The sequence below is a fragment of the Heloderma suspectum genome, chromosome 4 (genome assembly GCF_057233095.1).
Source record: "Heloderma suspectum isolate Gila_16-S chromosome 4, 16-S_ref, whole genome shotgun sequence".
Classification (NCBI taxonomy): Eukaryota; Metazoa; Chordata; class Lepidosauria; order Squamata; family Helodermatidae; genus Heloderma; species Heloderma suspectum.
The window spans coordinates 309,834,933-309,857,446 of record NC_139461.1 but is presented as its reverse complement, the minus strand read 5'-3'; the positions used below and the strand labels follow the sequence as shown (position 1 = coordinate 309,857,446).

Below are 22,514 nucleotides of genomic sequence, written 5' to 3'. Positions count from 1 at the left end.
GTTAAGCTAACCAGCCTGTAATTTCCCAGATCCTCCCTGGATCCCTTTTTGAAAACTGGTGTTACATTGGCCATCTTCCAGTCCTCTGTTATAGAGGCTGATCTTAAGGACATGTTGCGTATTTTGGTTAGAAGATCAGCAATTTCATATTTGAGTTCTTTGAGAACTCTAGGATGGATACCACCTGGGCTCGGTGATTTATTTGCTTTCAATTTATCAGTCAGGTTGAGAACTTCATCTTTTGTCACCACTATTTGCCTCAGTTCCTCAGACTCCCTTCCTGAAAACGTAAGTTCAGGCACAGGTATCTGTCCTATATCTTCTGCAATGAAGCTGGATGAAAAGAATTCATTCCGCTTCTCTGCAAGCTCATTGTCCTCCTTCAGTACTCCTTTAACTCCATTGTCATCCAATGGTCCAACTGCCTCCCTAGCTGTTTTTCTGCTTCTGATGTATTTAAAGCATTCTTTATTGTTGGCCTTGATGTTCTTAGCGATATGCTCTTCAAAATGCTTTTTTGCATCTCTTCTTGTCTGCTTGCATTGCCTTTTTGCAAGCTTGTGCTGCCTTTTTGGCAAGACTTCCATTTTCTGAAGGAAGCCCTCTTTTCTCTAATAGCTTCCTTGACGCTGCTCGTTAACCATGCCGGCAACCTCCTGGACTTGGTGCTACCTTTCCTAAGCTGTGGTATGATTGCATTTTAGTTGAGCTTCTGTTATAGTGGTTTTGAGTAACTTCCAAGCATTATGAAGGGATTTAATCCTCCTGACTCCCCCTTTCAACTTCCTTTCCCCCAGTTCCCTCATTTTAGAGAAGTTTCCTCTTTTGAAGCCAAATGTGACTGTGTTGGACTTCCTGGGCAATTTTCCACTTAAATATATGTTAAACCTGATAGCACTGTGGTTGCTGTTTCCAATTGGTTCAACAACATTCACATCTCGTACTAGGTCCTGGGTGACCCCACTTAGGATTAATCTCAGCCTTGGCTTGGCTTGCTGGACCCTTTCAGCTCTGCTCGAAGTCATACTAGGCTCATACTTAAGAGCAGTGGGGTAGCGGAGGGGGAGCACAAGGGAGTGCAGCTCCAGGACTGTTTTCAGAGCAGGAGTGATGACATCATCTGCCAGAGTGCCAGGGGAATTGATAGACCCTCCTTGCTCTGGCAGATGAATGAGGCGATAACGAAGTTCTTAAGTTTTACTATTGTTTGGGACAGATTAGCATAGCAGAAGTCAGCGAATGACGAAACAATCAAGCACAGGCTGGGTTCTTTCCTTTTCTTTGATCCTACTTCATGCTAGCACCTTAAAATGGCAACATTTTTTAAAAATTAAAAGCTAAAGCTGGCTGAAGACCTTTGGTTAAAGCTCTGTGTCTTTTACAAGCTCAGCCTCTGCGGTCAGAAGGAAGCACTGCTAGATTCAATGGAGCTGACTCAGTAACTATGCGTAGGATTGCAGTCAGTCCCGTAAACATAATTGTGAGCTTTTATGGGTGGGTTTTGTTTGGAGGGATGTCTGTGTTCGATGATGGAGTTTTTAATCAGAGTGTTAGCTCCTCTGAATATAAGGAGCCTTTATATTCACCATATTTTTTGGTGGGAAAGAGATCAAACCAATAAATTAATATCCTGGGAGGTGCAGGGGCAGTACATGGCTACCGATTCTCCCTGGGGGCTTCAGGGGCCATCATGATGAGCTTTTGCACTTCAGCATTTTCCACTATGCCACTCCTTACGAGCATAAGAACTGCCTTGTTGGATAAAGTTCACTCCCACAACCCAGGGGCCAGCCAAATGCCTTCTGGTAGCTCAAAAACTGTGCGGCATGGAGATAACCACCCCCTGCTCCTTCTCCTTGGCATCCAAGAGTCACCCTCCCTTCCCTTCCTTATCATTTCCCCCAAACTGGTACCCAGAGCCCCACCCATCCCCCATACCTCTTAGGACATGGGCAAGAGTAAAACGTTGCTCCAGGATGCCCTGTACAGTCTCGTGCTCGATCCGGCAGATGAGCTGGTTCATCACATCCTCTTTTGTGAGTTGCACCTTCACAGTGCTCACGGCCTGGTAGGAGATGCTTTCTCCTCGAGGCAGAATTCTGGTCTCTGAGGCTTGGATTATGCTCCTCCCCTTTAACCAGGTGACTTTGATGTCACGGGGAGAGAATCCACCTGTGGTGCAGTTGAAAATAACTGAGGTCCCTGGTGCCACTCTGCTAGTGCGGGCAATGATCGATGGCTTGGACGGTGTGGCTGCGGGAGGAAAATCAATAAATCAACTGGTATTCCGTAATGGATAGAGCCCATCCCCGGTCTCAGGGCACATTCTTCCTACTGAGCAGAGCTCAGAGAGCAAGGCTGGTCCTTTTGGTTGAGTGACTCCAAACATGACATATTTTGAAAGGTGAACCACGAAGATATGGATGAGAACTCTCTAGGTCAGCCTTCCCCAACCTGGTGCCAACAGATGTGTTGGACTGCAACTCCCATCATTCCCAGCCAGCAGGGAGAAGGAAGCCTGTGAAGCCTCGTCCCCAGAGGCCTCCTCATGGCAGCCGTGGAAAGCTCCATCCCTGCTGCTGCTGCAATGATGGCCGGGGCTGAAAAGGGATGTGTGACGGCTGTGTCATGGGTGGCTTGGGGGAGGCTTTGCATCTGCTGGTTCCAAAGCCCCCTCGTCCCCAAGAGAGGCCCCCAGAAAGGGGGAGACTGCACCATATATCTGCTCAAGAGATGCTAAACAGGACAGTGAAGATTAATTAGTCCCTCTTTACAGGTTTCATGAAGGATAATACAATTTGGACGTTGCCAGGTGGAAGAGTTTTCCCACAATGCAAGTATTTTGTGTACTTCTAATTATTGTTACATTCCACATTTATATGCTTTGTACATTTCTAAATAAAAAGGGAAATTGTACACTTGTGAGCCAAGAGTTAATCATTCATGAACCATAAACATGATATCCTGATAATGCCTGGTTTATAGGACAGGAAATGCTCAGTTTTGCTTTTGGGTATTTGAAGAGCAAACTAGACCGTTCAGCAGCGGCTGCCATGCATCTGGGGAACTGGGTTGCTCCCATGGAAGAGTGCCATTTGGGCAGGAGAAGTGGCAAGTGGGGAAAGGGATGCTTAATGCTAGCCCAACCTGCTCCACAGAGGCTGGTGAAAGGGCGGAAATAATTCCTATGATTCATTTCAATTTCTCAGGTGGCAAAGCCAGCCAAATATTTATTACACTTATATCCCACCTTTCTTCCATTGTGGAACTCAAGGTGGCTGCATGTGGTTCCCAGGAGGTCTCCCCTCCAAGCACTGACCAGATGCAGAACTGCTTAGCTTCAGCATGGTGGCTGCCTCATGTGCCTTCAGACTATGCCCTGGGACCTAAATAAAATAATTCCTCATCCAGATCATCTCAAATAAAATAAGTTTTTCAGTTAATTTGCACCCTGACCCAGACCATCCCAAACCAATGGAAACAGCTTTTTCTCTCCTAAGCTTAATTGCCATGCAAACGAAGATTTTTTTACAGCATGCGGGAAGGGGGCAGTTAATTCTTCCCTCCCCAGCTGTAGCCCCACTTGAAAAATGCCCCCTGCATGGCAATTAAGCTGAGGGGGAAAATTTTCCATCGGTACCAATAGACACCCAGCGCTCTGTGAAATAAATCCAGGGCCCTGGGAAATAGATTCGGGGGCTAGAAGCCCAATGGGCCTAGCAATGCCCCTAGTGTCCTCTAGTTGACTGGCTCTCTGGTCTAAGTCTGGGTTGAAAGACAAAGAACCATAAGAAGCCAGGAAAGCAGGAGCAGCCTTGAAGCTGTTCAGCAACAGACCGAGCAGCCGGCCCACAGATCACCTGGGCACAGTCTTCCCCATTATAGTGAGATACTTCGCATTTCTATTTATCCTCTGTTGCCCTCTTCTCCCGTGATGCATGTCCTCTCTCTTGGAAGTGTGTAAGTGGCCATCCTACTCACACTGTTTCTTTAACTTTTCTGGAAAATATGTCTAAAAGTTTAACAAATGTAAAATGTTAAAACTGATAATTTAATAGACAAAAATAATGGACAATTAATCAATTAATTTTTTTCTGGGACTGTGGTGTTGAAAGCATGCTCTCAGCTTTTAACTAGGGCCGTGTTTCCATGACAACGGAAGCAGAAGCTAATGGAGGAGTACTGGATTTTTTAAAAAGGAATCAGCTTTGCTGCGCTTTGGTCCATGCAGGGCTCCATGAGCAGGTTCTCTGCACCGGTAAAAATTGCTTCACAGAACATACTTCCTGGTGGGGGTTGGAGTGAACATCATCTGACTGGCAGGGGCTGCTCAACCAATAGGAGAGGCTTCCCCCTCCCCCCTTTCTTCTTTCCCCTGAAAGTCCAGATGCACCTACACTTCAGGAGCAACCCTCATTGAGCACAATGGGAGTTACTCCCAAGTAGGAAAAGGTGGGGGAGAACACAAAGACGGGAAACCAGCCCCCATTTCAACCTGTAGGACCTCTATAATGAACAGTCAAAGTAGTTACTTCCTAAGGCAATAAACCAAACAAAGGAGAATCAGAGCCTTGAGATCGCAGTTTACCACACTTAGGGAATTGGGCTTTAAACTGTGCCATGTCAATTGAGGGGGATCTCTGTAAGTTCTGATGTGGGCATTCAGAGGGCAAGCCTCATTCAGCACAATGGGAGTTACTTCCGAGGAGACATGGGTTTGTGCAGGGACAGGAAACGCACAGGAAACACCCCTTGACCAGGATCATGGTGAAAGGCACACCGCGGGCAGGGCTAGCGTACCCGAGGTCAAGGCGGGGGTTGGGGCACACAGCAACTATACCAGGGAGAACCCGACTTAAGGAAAGGAATCGGACTATAAGCAGTTTCAGGAAATCTCGTTGTTCCATGATAAGCTCCGGGGTGGCTGCTGGATGGCCCCGACGTCATCTATCCCTAACGACCTCCAAACACAGCCAGCTCGGAGTAAATCCCTCATGGAGACAGGCCCCAGCTCACTGTGTAGTCTTAGAGACAGGACTCCTCGGAACAGCAAAAGAAATGTGCTAAGCCCTAGTTCCACTCTGTGTAGATGAACTAATGATCAATGGCAGGAAGCATTGGTCAATTTGTTTCACCCCAACTCCAAACAAACCAGAGAACAGGGAACAGAAACGCTGAAGATTTGTATCATTCCAGCGATAGGACAACAGGATCAGAAAAGCAGCTAGTGGACAGAGAACTCTTTTAAGTAGAGGCTAGCTACTGATCCTAGCATCCCCAAAAGGTCATAGTTCCACTGAAGAGAGATTCAATTATTTCAAAACCTGCTGGTTTAAGACCAGAGTTAAGACATTCTTATGTTGGCTCAACCTCCAAAAAGCCAGGATATTGGGAGCTAAGGCTGAGGCCTTAACAAACATACCCCATGATATTCTCAAAAACATCTACCTCCTCCAACTGTAGATACTGGATGGGTAACGTTCTGTATATATGTTGCTGGTGTGTACTGAGTTTGTACTTACTCTTTTTAATTTAGTTTTTACTATTACATTTACACCCCAGCTTTTTTCCTCTTGCAAGGAACCCAAGGCAGCTTACATGGACCTCCTCTTCTCCATTTTCTCCTCACAACAACCCTGCAAGGTAGGCTAGGGTGAGAGTCAGTGACTGGCTCAAAGTCACCCAGTGATCTTCATGGCCAAGTGGGGACTAGGACCTGGATCTCCTGAGTCCCAGTCCAACTTTCTAACCACTACACCACGCTGGCTCTCTTGGGGCTTTGCTATACCTGAACTCATGCCCAGCATGCTCAGATCCTGCTTGGTTTCTCTCCACCATCTAAAGTTTGGTGGATGGGCATGAGAGACAGGGCTTCTTAGGCCCCATCTACATGGCACCACTCTCACCCCCCACCCCGTTGCAAGTTCGCAGGATTGCAGCTTCAAATTAGGTTCTGGTGGGATACACTCGCAGTTTACTGCACGCTCCACGAACAGACTCCGCCGTGCCCTTTTTTTGCCATTATACTTTGATGCGCAGCTGTGCAGTCCCGTGAGTGTGGGGGTGCGACACTGCAGTGGCTGTTTTGTATTTTATGGGTTCTGTTGTGTCTTTCCATCCCTCCTTAGGTAAAAAGTGGGTGTTCTGTGTCCCTTCATTTCCACGCCATCTGTTTGTCAGTTCCCCAGCCTGAGACTCTCGCAATGGTTTGCGTGAGCGGCACATGGCTACCCCTCACTCCGAAATGGTGTCCAGAGCGAAGTTGGTCCTCCCCCAAGACCCCCCCAGCCCTTGGGCACTGAGTCCAAAACAACCATTGCAAAGATATGAAGCTGCAAAAATGTGCAAAAGTGTGATTAAATAAATGAAAATACCTCTCTGTGCCTCTACTGTGCAGCTGCGAAGGGACGGAGGGAGTAAAGGGGCATCACAGAGTGACACAGCCACTATGAACACTTACAACACGCCCACCACAAAATGCAAATTTGGTTTGGGGAAGAGACGGTCAGCTCACAACCACGGGAAACCTGGGAAACCCGCAGCAAACAAAAAACATTGTAGCAAAACGCCTCCTTGGAAATCTCCTTGGAAATCCAGGAGAAAACCACAGATGGCTGCAAAGCAGCGGCTATGTCATCTATCCTGGGGAACCACGACTCACAGCCACCCTGGAGTAAAAGGCTTGTGTAGATGGGGCCTTAATCGTGACACTATTTTTGTGGAATTCTTTCCCAAAGCCCTTGATCTTTGGGCGCGGGGGTTGGGGGATCAAACAACCTTACTGGCTGCTGTTGAATTTGCTGCTGCTTGTTTTTTTCCTGTGGTTTTGATGATATGTTTGTTAATTTTGTGTTGATTTTTATTGACTTTTGATTTTATGAGAAAAGGACAGGATATGTCTTTCATTAAATAAAGAAAAATAAAATGTGCTCATATGTGCTGGATCTCTTTCTTTGCCACACTCTGAGCCCTCTTTCTGAGGGTGGAAGCAGAGGTTACGTGAAAATGCATGTGCTAAAACACAACGGCTGCTACTTTTAGGAAAAGAAACTTTGGGAGGGGGTGATTTTGAATCAAAAAGCAGGAGGGAGGGAGGGGTGCTTATTCTGTCATACGCTCACCATTTTTCCCCTATAATTCAGAACACACACATACAGTAGCTCTTTCCCATCTCCATAGTTTTCCAGACATCTGTTTGCAGGGTAAACATGTGTCTAGATTGAGTTCTCAAGGAGGGGGAAACTATTTACTCCATTTTTGTTCATTTTAATTAAATAGCATACAAGAAAAAAAATCACAAGTACAAAAAAATAAAACATAAAGAATAATAATAAAAAACAAATATGAAACACAGAAACAGAATTACATCGTAGACAATAGGTGGCCAGGAGTGTGTTTGCATAGCTGAGGCTAGTACACCAAATGCACCTATTCCTACAGATGTCTGATCTGGCCAGCTTCACTGGCTACAAGTCTGTTTCTGGGTACAATTCAAAGTGCTGGTTATGACCTATAAACCCCTGTATGGCTTGGGACTGGGCTACCTGAAAGACTATCTTCTCCCATAAGAGCCTGCTTGTTCTTAAGATCTTCTGGAGAGACCCTTCTTTTGAGACTGCCATCTTCAGAAGAATGTTTGGTGGCGAAGCAAGAGAGGGCCTTCTCGGTGGCCGCTCCCAGGCTGTGGGACTCTCTGCCGAGGGAGGCTTGGTTGCCTCCCTCTCTGCTGTCTTTCCACTGACAGGCAAATACATTTTAATCAAGCAGGCCTTTGGCTTGTAAGCAGGTCTATTGGGTTGGGTGCTTCTTTTATTCTGTTGTGCTTCTAACTGTGTTTTATTTATTTATTTATTTATTTATTATTAAATTTATTAATCGCCCATCTGGCTGGTCACCCAGCCACTCTGGGCGATGTACAACATACAATAAAAACAGTTTAAAACAATAAAATTCTACAATAAAAACATTTTCTAAAATACCCTAACCCACCCCAAATGCCTGCCTGAACAACAGCGTTTTTAATGCACGACGGAAGCTCATTAAAGAGGGGGCATGACGGAGTTCCCTAGGGAGGGAGTTCCACAGAGTGGGGGCCACCACAGAAAAGGCCCTCTCCCTCGTCCCCACCAGTCTAGCTGTCCTAGCTGATGGGACAGAGAGAAGGCCATCCGAGGCTGATCTTGTTAAGCGGCCTGTCTGGTGCTGCTGGAGGCGCTCCTTAAGATAGGCTGGGCCGGAACCATATAGGGTTTTAAAGGTCAAAACCAACACCTTGAATTTGGCCCGGAAAACAACTGATAACCAGTGCAACTCCTTCAGCATTGGAGTGATGTGATCTCGCCGGCGGCTGCCTTTAATCAGGCGAGCCGCCGCGTTCTGTACCAGCTGTAGTTTCCGAACCGTCTTCAAGGGTAACCCCACGTAGAGCGCATTACAGTAGTCTAAACGAGAGGAGACCAGGGCATGTACTACCGATGGGAGCAGATGGTCAGGAAGGAAGGGGCGCAGCCGCCGTATCAGATGGAGTTGATACAGCGCTGTCCGGCTCACAGCTGACACCTGAGACTCCATGGACAGCTGGGAGTCCAAAATGACCCCCAGGCTGCAGACCTGGTCTTTCAAGGGTAGCCGTACCCCATTCAACACCAGGTCAACATCCCCCAGCCTCCTCTTGTCTCCCACCAAAAGTACCTCGGTCTTGTCAGGGTTTAGCTTCAGCCTATTCCTCCCCATCCAGCCACTCACCGTCTCCAGACATTTGTACAGGGATTCTACAGCCAACCTTGGTGAAGATTTAAACGAGAGGTAGAGCTGCGTGTCATCCGCATATTGATGACACTGCACCCCAAACCTCCTGATGATAGCCCCCAGCAGCTTCACATAGATGTTAAATAGCATCGGGGAGAGGATGGAACCCTGTGGCACCCCACAAGTAAGTGGCCACGGGTCCGAAACCTCCTCTCCCAGTGCTACCCTCTGGTACCTGCCGGAAAGGAAGGCCCGGAACCACCGCAATACGGTGTCCCCAATGCCCAACCCCTCCAGGCGGTCCAGGAGGATACCGTGGTCAACGGTATCGAAAGCCGCTGAGAGGTCGAGGAAAACAAGGAAGGAGCATTCACCCCTATCCAGAGCCCTCCTCATATCATCTACCAAGGCGACCAAGGCCGTTTCTGTCCCATGCCCAGGCCTGAAGCCCGACTGAAATGGGTCTAGATTTTAATTACTTGCTTTATTATTATTATAATCATTTTTAAGGTGCCTTGTCTTTCTTGGTAGAACGGTGGGTACAAATCAAATAAATAAGGAAGGTCAGCCGGACTTGCAATGGAAATGTAGTGGATGCAAAAAGGGTTAAGCCCCTCCCTACCACCATTTCCCTCCTGCAGGTACATCAACCCCAAACTACTTTGTTTAAAGAAAACAGTTGCCAAACTTCCAATACATGCATTTTCCTCTAATGTAAGGAGGTCCTGTGCAAGTCCCCAGTAAGGTGATAAGGAAAGTAATATTAGTAATGAAAAGAAGCTTCTTTTCCGGGCTTTGCTATTTGGTGTTTGGATGCTGGACTAATTTCTCAACTTGCAATAAGATTCATAAGCCCCTTTTGGCTCTGAGATCTCACTTTGACATTAAAAAGTTCACCACTAAAACAAGGACACAATACTATATAGGTTGGAGGTTCAGAGTCCATGCTCAGCTATAACTAAGTCCAGTGCCTCTAGTGACTAAACCATATAATGAGACTATCCATGCAGCCACAATGACCTGGCTGCAGGGAGAAGCTTCATGGGTCAAACCAGCAGTAAAGACTCCAGCTTCAAACCCAATTAATCATCTTTTTATGGAGTTGCCCAGGAAGCAGGGGCATCGTTCAGGAGGCCCTTCTGCAGGGGTCCACCCAGGCATATGCCCCGGATCTTTTTGAGCTGTGCCCTGGATCTTTTGAGCTGTCCCAATTGCTTTTTTTTTTTTAACATTTTCCCATTGACTTGCATTGGAAAACAGAAATGCCCATAATTTTTTTATTTTGTAAAATAAATATATGAAATTTGGAGACCTGGTAGCCCCCATGGAGCTTATTGAACCTGCCCAATTTCAGACAGTTAGGTCCAGTGGCTTTTGTGCTAGTCACAGGTACAATCTGTGCATTTTCATACAAATTTACCCAAAAAACTATTGGGGAAGGGGTGAAGGGAAAGCAAATCACTCCCTCCCCCAAATTGGAGGACTCCCCTTCCACATGAACTGCTGCACCTATCCTTCTTAAACTTTGCTGGTTTCTTACTTAGGGACAACTCTAGGCTGTCTGTAATTTTCAGAACAATGGTCCACAAGGAAAATAAGGAGAGAAGTATGTCCTCTTTTGGACTCCTCAAAATGTCAAGGCTACCCTTGCACAAAAACCCTTGTGGCTATCATTCTGAAATTTGGAGACATGATCTCCTCTGATGGGGCAATGAATCCTGAAATGTTTATCCAATTCTTCCAAGGAATGAAAACGTTTTTGGCAGTTCCCTTTAAAAGAAAATCAAAGTATCAACCCTGCACCCATTTTTCTGACATTGGGCAGGTGTAATCCCCTTCTAGGGGGATACTATGCCTGAAATGATCATCCAGTTCTGACCAAGAGAAAAAGTTACAGGTTTTTTTAAATTTCCAGTGGGAGTCAACAGGAAGCATAAAGACTCATTTTTCCAAACCTTGACTCAGGTTTGTTGCTGAGCTGAAATGGTCCAACCACAAATTGGCCCAAGCAGAAGCAGGATGTTTTCCAAAATGCTGACTCAGGGTCTGAGTTGAAGTGGGGTGGGGGGTCAGTGCACACTTCTTATGTATGTATGTAATCTATACACACATGCAAGCACACCACATGCACACACACCACACACACACACATATATATTAGAGGTGCGCTTAGACTCGTGTATATGTATATATATATGTGCAAATGTGTGTTATGGGCCTGTGCCCCAAATCTTTTAAGAACCTAGCAACACCCCTGCCAGGAAGCAAAGGAAAGAATGCAGAAATGTCCTTATGCACATCCCAAGGCTTGTAAAACTCTTTCTGGATATTCAGCCTCCAACTCTCACTCCCCTGGTGTTTTGTCTGGTTCCACTCCTCTGGGGGGACCAGTGACTGAAGGCCTGACTGCAGGGAGAAGCACTGATGGGTTCATCCAGTTGTTAAGAACCAAACTGAACCTCTTTTTACAGAGTAGCCCTTCAGCACACACACACACCCAAGTCCTCAGCATTTTGTCTAGGTAGAAACCAAGCAAAGTTGAGCAGTTTCTCCTCCCTTCACCCATCGGCTTTTTCTGCACTTACCAATCACAGAAACCACAGTGCCCTCTCCAGATGCTTCTTCTGTCTCCATTTTGCTTCTTGTTCTGTACTTCACGCAGTAATAGGTCCCGGCATCCTCAGCTCGGATGTCTGTGATGCTGATGCTGAAGTCTCTGTTTGATTCAGGGACAACCCTGACGACCCGGGAGGAAATGGGCTCTTTTTGGCTATAAATGGGGGGCTGCCGTCTGTCTGAGCCCTTGTGCCATTTCACGCCTCCTGGGGCAGCGCCCCCGCTGGATCTCAATGTGCAAGTCAGAGTGAGGGTCTCTCCTGCCGACACCGACAAGGGTCCCAGAGACTGCAGCACCTCCAGCTTCTGTCCTTCGGCACCTGCAATGAAATGAATACCGTCGTCTTCTGCTTTCTCCATACAGTGCAAGTTTCTGGGCCTTGGGGCAGGAAAATAGTAGGGCTGTGCACGGCTTTGGTTGGAGCTCCCTCAGCATGACCCGAAGTGGATCAGAACAGCACCAAGTTGCCCCAAAACAAAACAGCTCATCGCCGAGGCACCTCGGTCTGCCTCAGAGATTTGGAACTACTGAAGCCATTCCCAGACAGCCTGTCTCTCGATGTATCAGCTTGTGAAAGATCAGGGAGGGGGCGAGGAGGAGAATGGAGGCTGGGGGAAGGGAGATGGGAAATGGTGAGCCTTGGCAAATAGCAACTCTAGTTCCCAAATTATGGCTGACCTTAACCCAGCAGTCATAGAATCATAGAATAGTAAGGTTGGAAGGGGCCTACAAGGCCATCAAGTCCAACCCCCTGCTCAGTGCAGTCTCCAATCAGTGACAGTGATGGAGGAGGGGGGAATACTGGATATATTTGAGGAGATCAGCCTGCTTTCGTCTCATTGCGAGGGAGTCCACGCTAGTTAGAGTTCGAGGTGGTAGTTTACTTGTCGTTAGAGACAGCTGGCTAGACCTATGGTGTGTGTGCATGTGTTTGTTCTGCAGCTTTGTCTTTCTTCTTCCTTCCCAATTCAACTATTCTCTTTCTTTCTTTCTTTTGTAGATTCTTTCTTTCCAAACACTGAAAAAGTACTTCGTTTGAGTTTCCTCCTTTCCTTGCCTGGTTCTTTGTCTCCCCCCACCCCCTGCCACTTCTCTAATAGGTTTTACCATTCTTTTTTTCCTTGATTATTTAAAAAACCAGAGAGGAGTTAAAAAGTAGTTTAATTTTCCTTGCCTTGTTCTTTAGCTTCCCCCTGCACCCTTCTCAATTCTCAACCATTAGTTTTCCCTTACTTTCTGTCTAGAGTCTGTCTATCTATCTATCTATCTATCTATCTATCTATCTATCTATCAATCATCCACTTTTGGCTCCCCTCCACCACTACCAACTCACCCTTGTCAGTTCCTGTATTCCTTCCCTTCCCACTTCTGATCTCTTTTCCTTAAAAAATAAATTAATTAAAAAGCCCTTTTTTTCTTTTGTTAGGATTATAGATAATCCCCCCTTTGCTTGCAGGTAGTTCAGTATTTGCTTTCCTCCTGCTCACGCACGTGTGGACAAGCAAACAGTGTTTGGCAAAGTACTACACAGCCCACATTTCAAAAAACAGTGGGCAAAGCACTACACACATGAGCATAAATTATTTAAATTTCATACTCCACTGTGTGGCAAAGCAAGTCCAATATGGTGCATCTTTGGGGCCTTGGCAGGGGCAGAGGTGGGTGAGATGCTGGTGGGACCAGCACCACTGGTGGGTAGCCGAGTGGGGTTGCCCCCAGCCCAGATAGTGCGTTGTGGTGTAGGGCAGCGGAGTGCAGAGGCCAGTCTCAATCCCTGGAGGTCCCTGTTTGAGGAGGCTGCTGCAGGCCGCAGCACAGCAGTAGCTCTCTTACAAAAGGGGCAGCAGCTCCTTCTGCGGATGATCAGGGGACTGGAAACAAAGCCCTATGAGGAGAGACTGAGAGAACTGGGCCTGTGTAGCCTTGAGAAGAGAAGACTGAGGGGAGACATGATAGCGCTCTTCAAGGACTTGAAAGGTCGTCACAGAGAGGAAGGCCAGGATCTCTTCTCGATCATCCCAGAGTGCAAGCACGGAATAATGGGCTCAAGTTACAGGAAGCCAGATGCTGGCTGAACATCAGGAGAAATGTCCTGACTGTTAGAGCAATACGACAGTGGAACCCATTCCCTAGGGAGGTGGTGGGCTCTCCCACACTGGAGGCGTTCAAGACGAGGCTGGACAGCCATCTGTCAGGCATGCTCTGACTTGGATTCCTGCGTTGAGCAGGGGGTTGGACTCGATGGCCTTGTAGGCCCCTTCCAACCGTACTACTATTCTATGAGGAACATTATATGAGGAAGAGGGGAGCAGACCTTACGTCCAGGTAATGTGTATTCCCAGGTAATGTGTATTCCATTCAACCAAAGGGAGCCTGAGGTCATCCACTGTGAAGCTGAATAGGAAAGTAGTACTAGGGGAGAGGAGTTATTTGCACTTTAAAGAAACCTACAGCAGAGATTAGGGATAGTGACCCACTCCTAATCAGCATTTAAACACCTAACTTCACTGATTACCCCTGTATGACCTTTAGTTTGAGTTTCTGAGAACAGCACATTTTATTTGTGCCTAGCACAAAAACCATTGGGCCAAACTGTCTGAAATTTGGCAGGTGGAATCCCCTGTCACCTCCCAAAATGTCATGAATTTATCTTGAAAACTGAAAAGGTTATATGCAAGTCAGTGGGAAAACATCAAAAACGAGTGATTCGGTTATCTGAGAGGGGGCTGAGAGGTCTCCAAATTTCGTGCAAGTTATAGCACTTTGCTTTGAGAGTTTTTGTTGAAAAAATCAAATTTTAACTCTGCCTAGCACAAAAACTACTGAGCCAAACGGTCTGAAATTTGGCAGGTGGGATCCCCTCTAAGGGGGCTGTCACCTCCCAAAATGTCATGAATTTGTCTTGAAAACTGAAAAGGTTATGGCCATTTCTATTTTCCAATGCAAGTCAGTGGGAAAACATCAAAAACGAGTGATTCGGTTATCTGAGAGGGGGCTGAGAGGTCTCCAAATTTCGTGCAAGTTATAGCACTTTGCTGTGAGAGTTTTTGTTGAAAAAATCAAATTTTAACTCTGCCTAGCACAAAAACTACTGAGCCAAACGGTCTGAAATTTGGCAGGTGGGATCCCCTCTAAGGGGGCTGTCATCTCCCAAAATGTCATGAATTTATCTTGAAAACTGAAAAGGTTATGGCCATTTCTATTTTCCAATGCAAGTCAATGGGAAAACATCAAAAACCGAAGTGATTCGGTTATCTGAATCTTGCTTCCGATCTGAATCTGAAGCGAAGTGGATGGGTCCAAATTGGTTCGAAGCGAAGCAGGGCTGGTTCAGAAGTTCTAAAGCAGCATCCAAAGTGAAGCAGGGGTTGGAGGGGTTGCCGTGCACAGCCCTAGAAACTAGGGAGGTAATGGCATCTTGCATGATCGAGGCAAGCACAGCTCTGCTATGCCCTGTTCACCTTGAGTCTTCCTATAAGAATTTAAGCTCCACGTTGTGACATCCCTACTTTATATTATCTAGTATTATTTGTTCTTTAAAAAAAAAAGTTGAGTTTTCTTTTTGTCAGCCTTGTTAACCAGAGATCTACAACTTTTGGCTTGGCCAGGAGGTCCACCCCTCCCCACACACTTGTCAAGCCCCCCTCCCCCCTCCCCAGGCATTTCCTGAGGGAAAGGCCATGTGTATGGGGAATACTTACTGTGTGCCTTAAGAACATCTGAAGTTCTGGATCGGATCAAAGGCATATCTAGTCCAGCACTCTGTTCCCACAGGGCTCAGACACCTGTGGAAAACCTATGCGCCACAGCTGATTTTGGGTTAAATAGCCAGTGATGAGTCAGCCATGTTGTGCGAACCAGCCACACTCCAAGAGTGAGCCAGAGGGTGGGTGGGCTCTCCGTAGAGCCACATCAGCCAGAGAAAGGAGCTGGTGAGGCTCCTCAGAGACCTGGCTAGGCCCAAATGCCTGGCTCTGAGGAGCTCCTTCCTCAGAGCCAGGCATTGTGGGAGGGGCGTCCCAGGAGATTGCACACAGTACAAGAAGGACACCCTCAAAGCCAGGCAGTTGGGCCTGGCCATGGACGGCCCTCTGAAGAGCTGCACCGGCCAGGGCAGCCAACTCCTCAGGGAGCCCACCACCTGCCTCTAGGGATGTACAAATACCTTACCTTGCTCCGCTGTTGGGCATCCGTGGTGGGAGGGAGGCGATCCGTCCCTCCCCCAAGAATCCTGCCCAGCCGGCTCCACTCCGCGGCAACACCGCGGAGCCGCCGATCGGGGCCACCCACAGCCAGACTTCCATCCGCAGCTGGGCTGCACCGGCCGCAAATGGCGGCCACTGTAGCAGCTGCCATTTGCATCCCTACGGAGGCCGTGATAGGCTACGCATATATTTACGTAGCCTATCACAGCAAAAGGCAGGAACGTAAATGGCGGCTGCTACGCCATTTGTGTCCCCACTAGGTGTGTACGAAACCCCGCTTACCTGGCTCCGCCGGGTTCCGCTGGGGGGGAGGCGCTCTGTCCCTCCCCTGAGAATCCTCGCCGGTGGGGGGAGGCACTCCGTGCCTCCCCTCGGAATCCTGGCCGGCTGGCTCCGCTCCGCAGCCAAGCCGCAGAGCCACCGTCCAGCTCCGGCCGCCCGCAGCCGGACATCCGGCTGCTGGGCAGCCCTGCAGGGACGCAAATGGCGGCTGTCATAGCCACCGTCATTTGCATCCTTTCTTTCGCCATGATAGGCTATGTAAAAATTTACGTAGCCTATCACGGCAGGGGGAAAACCCCAGCACACACAAATGGCAGTAGCCGCCACCATTTGCGTACGGTGGGGTTTTTCCCCCCCTGCCGTGATAGACTACGTAAATACTTACGTAGCCTATCACGGCCTCCGCAGGGATGCAAATGGCGTCTCTGCGTTAGCCGTGATAGGCTACGTAAGTATTTACGTAGCCTATCACGGCAGAAGAAGGAGGAAGTGAATGGCAGCCGCAGGACAGCTGCCATTTGCACAGCAGCACGGACGGGGGCAGGTAAGTGCTCCATTTCACGTGCCTTTCGTGGGGCGGGGGCGGCGGGGGCTTCGTTCCGCGACGGTTTTTGGGGGGCCGAATGCACTGGCGTTCGGCCTCACCGACATCCGTAGCGGAATTCTCTGACATCCCTAGCCCTGCGAAGTCGTGATAGGCTATGTAAGTATCTACATAGCCTATCACGGCAAAAGGCAGGGATGCAAATGGCGTAGTGGCTGCCATTTGCGTTCCTGCCTTTTGCCATGATAGGCTACGTAAATATATACGTAGCCTATCACGGCTTCTGCAGGGACGCAAATGGCAGCCAGCATAGTGGCCGCCATTTGTGGCCACAGCCCGGCAGTGGACGGAAGACGACCCGGAGCCACCGCTGCCGCCAGGTAGGCTCCGTCCCGGGGGGATTCCGCAGGGTGGGGGGGTTGCCCCGTTCCGCCACGGACTCCAGGGGGCTGCATTCTAAAGAATCCAGCCTCACTGGAGCCGTGGCGGAATTCTCCAACATCCCTACCTGCCTCATGCTGGAGGATTCTAAGAGTGAGCCAAGAGTGCAGATGGTGGCAGCAACGGTGAGAGGTGGGGACGGAGATAGGGGAGTTGGTGTGATGATGCAGCATTGGGGCTAGGGATGTACGGAGTGTATGAAATCCGCTCCGTCTGTGTTTCATGGATTATCAGGGGCCTTTTGTTCTGTTGTCCACCCACCGACGGATGCGGACAATTTTTTCATCATGCAGAAAATACGCAAAGAATTATGTAAGTATTTACATAATTTACCGTAGTATGTAACATTTAACGTATTGTCCCCCATTCCATTCAATGTTTCCTCAGCAGAAACGTGTGTATTTTCCTACGAATTTATATGTGTAATTTTAGGGAAAGTAAAAAAATAATCTGGAAGTCCACGGGCTCCACACAGCCTGACGGGGTCGCTCTGCAACAGATTCCGCAGGTCGGATTCTTAGAAATCCGAGCTCATTTTGGTCCATCTCGAATTTCTCCAGCATCTCTAATTGGGGCGGGGGCATGACAGCGACAATGGGGGAGCACCGGTGTATGTGTGTTCTCCTGCCCAGTAAAGTGCAGCTCCTGCCGGCAAAGTTAGACAAGGCTTAGGAGCATTTGTCAGAGTCTCCTGAAGGACTGAGGATGATATTTCGAGGATCTACAGCTGATCTACAGAACTGAATAGAAACTGAGAACTGGAGAGAGGGATGTGAAAGAGAGTGAAGCAGGAAAAGAAACAGAGCCAGGGCCCTGTTCTGTGACCCTGATTAACACCTATTCCCAGTGCACCAGCAAGAAAACAACTCCCTTCTAAGGGTTTTTTTATTCAAAAAGGAGTCATTGCACACCTCTGGAACTCAATGATGCAGGATAAGACCATATTTCATTGATATGTTAGAAGGTCAAGTGATGGGGGAGGCCTCAGCCTGAGACTCTGGGGATCCACCGCCAGTCACAGTACACAGTACTGGGCTAGATGGATGGACATGTGACCTGCTATGAGGTAACTTCCTATGCTCTTAACACATCTCTTGCACACTTTGGAGGGTGGCTATTTTCAATTTAGTTGTGCCCAAAACAGACACAAGTTTGATCCTCCTACAGGCAAATCTCTCCATAAAAGGAGAATGCCAGGGAATGGAGAAGAGAAGGGTATAGTTTTGTGACTGACAGGACTTCAGTATCTCTCTCACTCTGCGTTCTTTGGTGTGTGTGTGTGTGTGTGTGACACACACACGCACGCACACACATGCAGAGTGTCATGGTGCATATGCAGCCTTATATTCGTGTCTACTTTCAGGGTCTATTCGTTTTTACTTTCAGATTTCAATGAAGTGACATCCACATTGTCAAGGACGCAGCAGGAGTGTGTAAAAGCGCGTGTTAATCCCAAGGCAGAGGCAGGAGTCCAATAGCAATCTCTCCCCCTCAAAGGCCTCATCCATTTTTCATTCATCATAACCCCCTAACCCCAGCACCTGTCCTTCTGAAATCTTGCAGGGAACTCACGTAAGGGCACCTCTGTGTTGCATTGCATGTTCATGCCAGTTGCCCACAAAACCACAGAGAAGACAGGGCATCCACCTTTTAAAAAAACTCTCAAATATTAAAGGCACCTTGCACAAGTCCTCCCCCGCTCACACACCCCTCTTGATCAGGGTCCCTCCTCACAGATGGAGCTACTGTGCCTGCACATTTCATCCACATCCACCCCAAAATGAAAAGGTTGTAGCCCATGTGTTGATTTCGTCAATGGGGAAAACATCCAAACCTTCAGGAAATGAACCAAAACAAGGCTCCACGTCAGATCTGAACCAGGGCTTATTGCAGACCCCCAGAGCCCCTGGACCCATCAGGCCCAGAAGGAGATGGCAAGTGACTGGCAGTTGAGACAGAAATGGGAGGGGGCCCACTGAGGGAATCTTGCCCGAGCCCACCCCCCTCGAACCAGCACTGGCTGGGACACCTGCCAACCCCACCGCCGTGACTTTGCCCGTACCTTTGCACTGCACTTCTCTGCAGCTGGAAATCTTAGCACAGTAGCAAGTCCAGTTCCTACATCTTGATAGGGATGACGGAGAATTCCGCCACGTATTCCGGGGGGCCGGATTCTACAGAACGGCCTCCTGCCCCCCCCCCCCACGGAATCCCCCAGGACGGAACTTGACTGGGGCGGATGCGGCAGATTTGGCGGCGGCGGCTCCAGCAGCGGCTGGTCTCCTGGCCAGCCACGGCCAGGCTGCTGCAGCCGCCATTGCTGTCCTTCGAGCTGTGATAGGCTATGTAAGAATTTACATAGCCTATCACGGCTACCCCCCCCAAAAAAAAACCCCAGCATACGCAAATGGTGGCGGCTATGGCGGCCGCCATTTGCATTCTCTATTTTTCGCCGTTCTAGCCTACATAAATATTTATGTAGGCAATTATAGCAAAAAAAAAAAAAAAGGAACCGCAAATAGCATAGTGGGAGCCATTTGCGGTTCCCTTTTTTTTCGCTGTAATTGCCTACGTAAATATTTACATAGGCTAGAACGGCGAAAAATAGAGAACGCAAATGGCGGCTGCCATAGCCGCTGCCATTTGCTTACGCTGGGTTTTTTTTTGGGGGGGGGTTAGCCGTGATAGGCTACGTAAATTCTTATGTAGCCTATCATGGCTGCCTGGCTGGACACAAATGGCGGCCACTGGGCCGCCATTTGCGCCCGCAGCAGCCCGTCTGCGGCCGGAAATCCGGCTGCGGACGGCCCTGGCCGGCTGCTCTGCGGCCTGGCCGCGGAGTGGAGCCGGCCGTCGAGGATTCCGGAGGGGAGGACCAGATTGCCTCCCCCCCCGTCGAGGATTCCGGGGGGAGGGACAGAGCGCCTCCCCCCCACCGCAAAAGATTCCGCAAAAAGGTAAGTGACTTTCGTACATGCCTACATCTTGACACTCACCAAGAAGCCACAAGAGAAGGAGCAGCAGCTGAAAGCGATGTGGAAATGCGGAGAAGTGGCCTGAGGCAGCCATCGGGGTGGCAGGGAGGAGATCCGTCTATGCTCTTTCTTCCTTTATCTCTTTCCCCATCAGATCTTCTCAGTTGCAGACGGAAGAGGAAATGGTCACTTCCTCCTCCTAAACATGATCTCATCTTTAGATTCCTGCACACTCCCCACATCTCTGAGCAGTAGGATGGTCCAGGGCAGCTTAACAGAGGCCAGTTTCTGTAAGAAAAAGGAAACATTTGAAGGCTTTTAATAATTTTTTGGTGCATCTGCCGGTAATCTTCAGATGGGAGCAAGCAGATACTGTCCCCCAATGTTGCTCCCGCATGACACCATCCATCAATGCTGTGGTAAAGCCTATGCAGATATTACAGTAGGAGTAGGGAAAAAGGCTACTTCACATTGAACTCTATGGCCCACCCCCTTTCCAGAAAGGACAGGTGCCCCCGCCCCTTTTCATGGAGTGTAGTCCCCCCCTGCTGGAAGGCCCCCCCCCCCCAGTCTGGAAGTTCCACCTCTGGAAGTCCTGCCCTGGATGGAAGGATCTCCTGACAGAGTCAAGCCTTATGGAGACTGAAAAAGCGGAGGCTGCCCACTATCAATAAAGCATTTTCGATTAAGCTTCCTGGCAGCAGCCTTTTTTCTGTTTCTGCACAGCACTTCTTTTTAATTTAAAACTTACTACAAGCTTGCCATGCCACTGGAATTGCTCCTGCCACACTGCACCAAAAAAGAGCTGAGGCTTGCTGCTGAAATTTGGCAGGAAATCACCACCAAATTTAGCTTGTTTTCTCTGCTGGCTTTGGACTGTTCTGTGGCACTGTACACTATTTTATGAGTTGTATGTTTAATGTAGATTGTTGTTCTAGATGGACCGGTGGTTGCCTTGTGGCCGGGGAGAGGTGTTTTTAAGGTGGAAAGCTGGGGAATAAATTCTTTTAACAAGCGAAGTGTCATCATGACTGGGCTGCTGACAGTATTTCTCCACCACCCTCATCCCCAGTATTTCCTAGAGATTCTTGAGGACTAGTCGGGTGGGGCAACGTGGAAGAACCCTGCCATGGACCGCAGCAGGAACGAAGCACGTTTGGGGAAAGATTGGCCGAGTGGCCTTTTTTCTTCTTCCTCTCCTAAGGGGAAAAGGTACTCGGGCGCTCTCTTGTGGTGCCTGTTAGACACTGCAGAAAACCATCTCAGAGGCTGCCTGAAGTTATACATCCTTTATGAGGTGTCTTGATTCCACTGTTTTTACTGCATTCCAGTGTTGTGCATGTTTCTCACTTTATTCGATTTTAACATCATCTTTTCCTGTTGTTCTCATAGTTGGCAGAGGAGCAGCCAGGTCTCGTGTTTTAAAAACTTCTTTCCTTCTGCTGTACCCGTCTTTGTTTATATTGTATTTGGTTTCACCCTTGCGAGCTGCCCTGGGAACTGTGATCACAGGGGCGGGGTGAAGGACTCATTTCCTTAAACAAACCACACTTCTTTTAATGTAACAGACTTTGGAAAATTAGTTTTAAAAGTAGGGTATGAATAACTCCAGTAAAATAATCAATAGAGAATCCCTGTCCTGCAGCCTCACCTTCCTCTTCAAAATCTCTGCTGGGATGTTTCACAGTCACCTCAATCTCTATATGTCCCACATTCCCTCAGCTACTCTGAATAGGGAGGGATGGGCAAATGTGCAATGTTCTTTTGAGGTTCTCCAGATTCTTCCTTGAAGCTCATTTCGCCTCGTTGGCATTCCCAAACGCAAGCATCTTTCTTTCTTTTTTTCAATTGGGAAAAATGCACATTTCTCCCATAGGCTGAAGCATGAAAAGTCAATTTGGAGGGGGGGGGGGACTTGTGCAAATGCACATCTTTGCAGGTGTGCATACGCACATATTCACATTTTCGGATGAGCACATATGTGCATATTAACATTTTTGAAAGTGCATATGTGCACAAGTGTACATTTTTGAACATGAATGGAAGTCTGGGAAATGGTGAAAAATTTCCGAGAATTGTGTTCCTGCACACATTTATGTTCAGGGTTGCGAACGGGACATGTTCGTATGATTTGCAAACAGGAAATAAATTCTCATACATCCCCACTCTAGAGTCTCCTCCTCCCTTAAAGACTCTGCCCATTTCCCCTTGCTGATCTTTATGGCTGGAACCTCCTCACAGAACAACAATGTGGTACCACCACCTCTCTCTATTCTTGCAAACTTTTCTTCAGAGCGTGGCTTTATTTATGTGTTCGTTTCTATTTATTTAAAACATTTGCACCCCACCGTTCCTCAATTGAGCTCGTCAGCTAATTAACATACATTTTTAAACATATATAAATCAACAACAAAACAGTAAGAGCAGCAACAGAACACTCAAGCATGGACATAAAAAGATTTTAAACACACACACACAGCTGTATTGAAATAATCTAACCAGGCTACTAGCAGGTTAAAATTCACAGTGCCATCATATAAATCTCTGCTTAGAAGTAAGCCCCATTGAGTTCGGTGGGGCTTCCTCCCAGGTAAGTGTGTATAGCATTGCGACCTCAGCAAATTACAGATCAGTGAGAGAGTTAGCAGAGGACAATCCTGTATTTGAAGGACTGTCCCATCCATGTCTGGTTTAAAGATACA

At 48.0% G+C, this 22,514-nt stretch overlaps 1 protein-coding gene across 1 annotated transcript in view; it reads right to left on the bottom strand.

Annotated features, from left to right (window-relative positions):
* The window catches only part of LOC146349009 (signal-regulatory protein beta-1-like), a 29,195-nt gene extending 9,221 nt beyond the window's left edge, over positions 1–19,974 (bottom strand). Inside the window, exons 1-3 of the mRNA XM_084854503.1 lie at positions 19,834–19,974; positions 11,334–11,684; positions 1,939–2,253 (exon numbers count right to left, since the gene is read on the bottom strand). Coding sequence (XP_084710629.1) covers positions 1,939–2,253; positions 11,334–11,684; positions 19,834–19,906 — 739 coding nt within the window. The 5' untranslated portion in view covers positions 19,907–19,974. The remainder of the gene's footprint in view (positions 1–1,938; positions 2,254–11,333; positions 11,685–19,833) is intronic.
* Between the last annotated feature and the right edge of the window lie 2,540 nt (positions 19,975–22,514).